Below are 3,375 nucleotides of genomic sequence, written 5' to 3'. Positions count from 1 at the left end.
ATGACTATGACACATGTATATGAGGATAGATACTTTAAAGAGAGTAATAAAAAGCGTGTTATGGTGGCGCATAGAGAAAGTGGAGACACCACACCGCCTCCATGGAATGTGAGGCTTACGAGGTCCCGTACTTTTTCGTTTGAATGAACACCTTTGCCAGTTCGGGATTCCCTTAGTCAGCTCGACGATCTGAGTCTCACGGTCTGGCCCCACGACCAGTTCCTCCTCCGACGTGATTGACAGTGTTTCTACTTATTATCGTGATGTGATATCTTCTTCATCTTCTACTTCCTCATCTTCTTCTTTTTCTTCTATTTCATCTTCTTCTTCTTCTCCTTCTTCTATTTCATCATCATCTTCTTCTATTTCAACAGCAAAGTATAGTAAGAAATATATGTTGGAGTGTATATAATCATGGGTTAGACACTGAGAGATGTCTTGTTATTTGAAAACAATATGATTTCATTAAACCCAATTCCTTCCACATTCATTCTTCCCCTTCATTCCTCTTTTTCTTTTCTCATCATTACCACCTATGCGCTATAAAAATCTATCTACATATATATATATATATATGTAATAAATATATATAAATAAATATATATAAATGTGTGTGTGTGTGTGTGTGTGTGTGTGTGTGTGTATGTGTGTGTGTATGTGTGTGTGTGTGTGTGCGTGTGTGTGCGTGGCGTGTGTTTGTGTGTATGTGTGCGCGTCTCTTCCACCGAGACAACGTAATCCACATCCACACCACTGAAGAAGAGTGAATGTAACACGAAATCGTAATATGGCAGCTCAGATGACCTCTTATGGAGATATCATCTCACACCTTCAAAGAGAGACGAAGGTAATCTTGCGAAATAAAGAGAATATATTAAAAATATATATGCTGAAATAGCTATCACTTTTCATGACAGGTTTAAGAGAAAGCCTCGTAACGATATATATCCTTAATACATACACACACACACACACACACACACACACACACACACATAATATATATTCATATATATATATATATATATATATACAGTATATAATATATAAATATATATATATATATATATATATATATATATATATATATACATACATGCACACACACACATACACACACACACACACATATATATATGGTAAATTTATTCAGTCGAGGGAAAAAAATATACATACGACAACGTTCGACATAAAGTATCTTAGCTCACTACTGCCAGTTTTATTCAGCTGAGGGAAAGCTCCCAGTGTTATCTTCTCTGAGGATGACATGAGGAAAGATCCAGGGAAAGGAAGAAGAATGGATGAAACTTCAACCAAAGGTTCTGAGCTTCCACAGAACCCGTAGAAGGAAGCAGCACAGAGTTCTCAAGGTCTTTTGACCCCTTTGGCTCTCTTGGCTTTCAACCAGGGGTCAGATTGGATGCCTCTCAGGTGAAGCCGTTTCTCTGATTTGCTGTTAAGGCATTTTCTGACGAGCTTCTAGCAGCTCTTTGGGACGCCCTTTGGGAACTTGACTTCCCATTTGCCTCCGTCGTTTGCGTATTTCCTACAGGCTAGACGGAACAATAGCAGTCCAAGACTCCATACAGCCGATTTTTCATGGCGATCGGCAGGAGTCGAAGAGGCGTTGATGAAGGTTCCCATACCGAAATTCGCAAGCTTTGCGGTCAGTTTTCCGGTTCCTTCGTTTCTGACGACGAGAATGTTAGCCATGTTAATGTCTTGATGACAGACACCGGCTTTATGGCAGGCCATCACGGCTGTTAGAACCTGCAAGAAGACGTCTTTGGCGTCTTTCATGTTCAGCTCCCCGTTCTTCGAGGTGTAGGCGCGTAGATCCATTGCGCCCGGGATCAGCTCCATGACGATGAAGAGATGTCTGCGTTCCATGAAGAACTCGAGGAGCTTGACAACCTCGGGGATATGCTGAACTCTCTTCATTAAGGCGACTTCCAAGGGCATTGTCCTCTTCTTTGGGTCTGCCCAGTCGTATATTTCTGCCAAAGGTATTTTCTTGATAGCTACCTTGGCTTGGTCCTTAATCCGCTCGGCGGAGAAGACACTCCCGAACGATCCTTCTCCGAGTAGTTCCTTGAAGATAAATCTTTTGGTCATGGTTCTTGCTTTCTTGAGTCCTCCAAGAACAAATCCATGGACTCAATGGAGTGGACGTTTCGATCATTGAGAGTGATGCTGACATCCACGATTCGACACACACACACACAGACACACACACACACACACACACACACACACACACACACACACACACACACACACACACACACACACACACACACAAATATATATATATATAATTTATATTATATATATATATATATATATATATATATATGTGTGTGTGTGTGTAAGCGGAATAGGAAACACAGGAGTCTTAGTCTTGAGTTTATTCCTGACTAGTATCGCAGGTATGCTTTTTCATTATTATTATTGTTATTATTATTATTATTATTATTATTATTATTATTATTATTATTATTATTATTATTATTATCTTTATTATCACTATCATTATTATTATTATTATTATCATTATTATTATCATTATTGTTATTATTATTATTATTATTATTATTATTATTATTATTATCATCATTATTATTATTATTACTATTATTGTTATTAATTATTATTATTATTCAGCTGAGGGCAGAGCCCCGTGTTGAAGGGCTCAAGTGATTTCGAAGCTACTTTGTCTTTGTACTCTTGCAGTCACTCTCTTCAGGAGTCGTCGTTTTCAAAGCGCCACGACAAACGAGGCTTCCGATGTCGCTAACCAATGCTCATCATGGAATGACTGATTGCACTGTTACCTCAGTCTTGTTGTCCTCTGGGGATGAAGATGTGGATGTCTATTTGCCGCAAGTCTTAATGTCTGTTCCGGAATCTGAAGGGTCTAGTTCGAAGCCAATGGTAGTATCCATTCTATCGCGAATGGTTCATTTGATGGGGATAGTACATGGGCTCCACCTGGTTTCCGTAGGGCATTCTTTGGGCTTGATAGTGATAGTTCTGATTGTATTCACGATACACGTGTCCGTAGGGCCTTCTTTGGGCTTGATAGTGATAGTTCTGATTATAGCCACGATGCACGTGTCCGTAGGGCCTTCTTTGGGCTTGATAGTGATAGTTCTGATTGTATTCACGATACACGTGTCCGTAGGGCCTTCTTTGGGCTTGATAGTGATAGTTCTGATTATAGCCACGATGCACGTTTCCCGAATAGCCCTCGTAGTACCCATAATAGCCGTTATTGTGGCTAGATCCGATGGAGTAAGCCTGGTTACGATTCGCTCTGTTTAGATTGTTGGAGGGATAATGGTACCAATTATTCACATGATAACCATTATTAGG

At 39.6% G+C, this 3,375-nt stretch overlaps 1 protein-coding gene across 1 annotated transcript; it reads right to left on the bottom strand.

The window, feature by feature from the left end:
- Positions 1-1,479: 1,479 nt before the first annotated feature.
- On the bottom strand, positions 1,480-2,115 carry LOC143017580 (serine/threonine-protein kinase pim-1-like). The gene has a single exon (XM_076172366.1). The coding sequence runs from the start codon at positions 2,113-2,115 to the stop codon at positions 1,480-1,482; it is 636 nt and encodes a 211-aa protein (XP_076028481.1).
- Between the last annotated feature and the right edge of the window lie 1,260 nt (positions 2,116-3,375).

This window comes from Oratosquilla oratoria, chromosome 32 (assembly GCF_046742065.1).
Source record: "Oratosquilla oratoria isolate Oo_2021 chromosome 32, ASM4674206v1, whole genome shotgun sequence".
In the NCBI taxonomy this organism is placed as follows: Eukaryota; Metazoa; Arthropoda; class Malacostraca; order Stomatopoda; family Squillidae; genus Oratosquilla; species Oratosquilla oratoria.
This window is presented reverse-complemented; position numbering and strand designations above follow the sequence as displayed.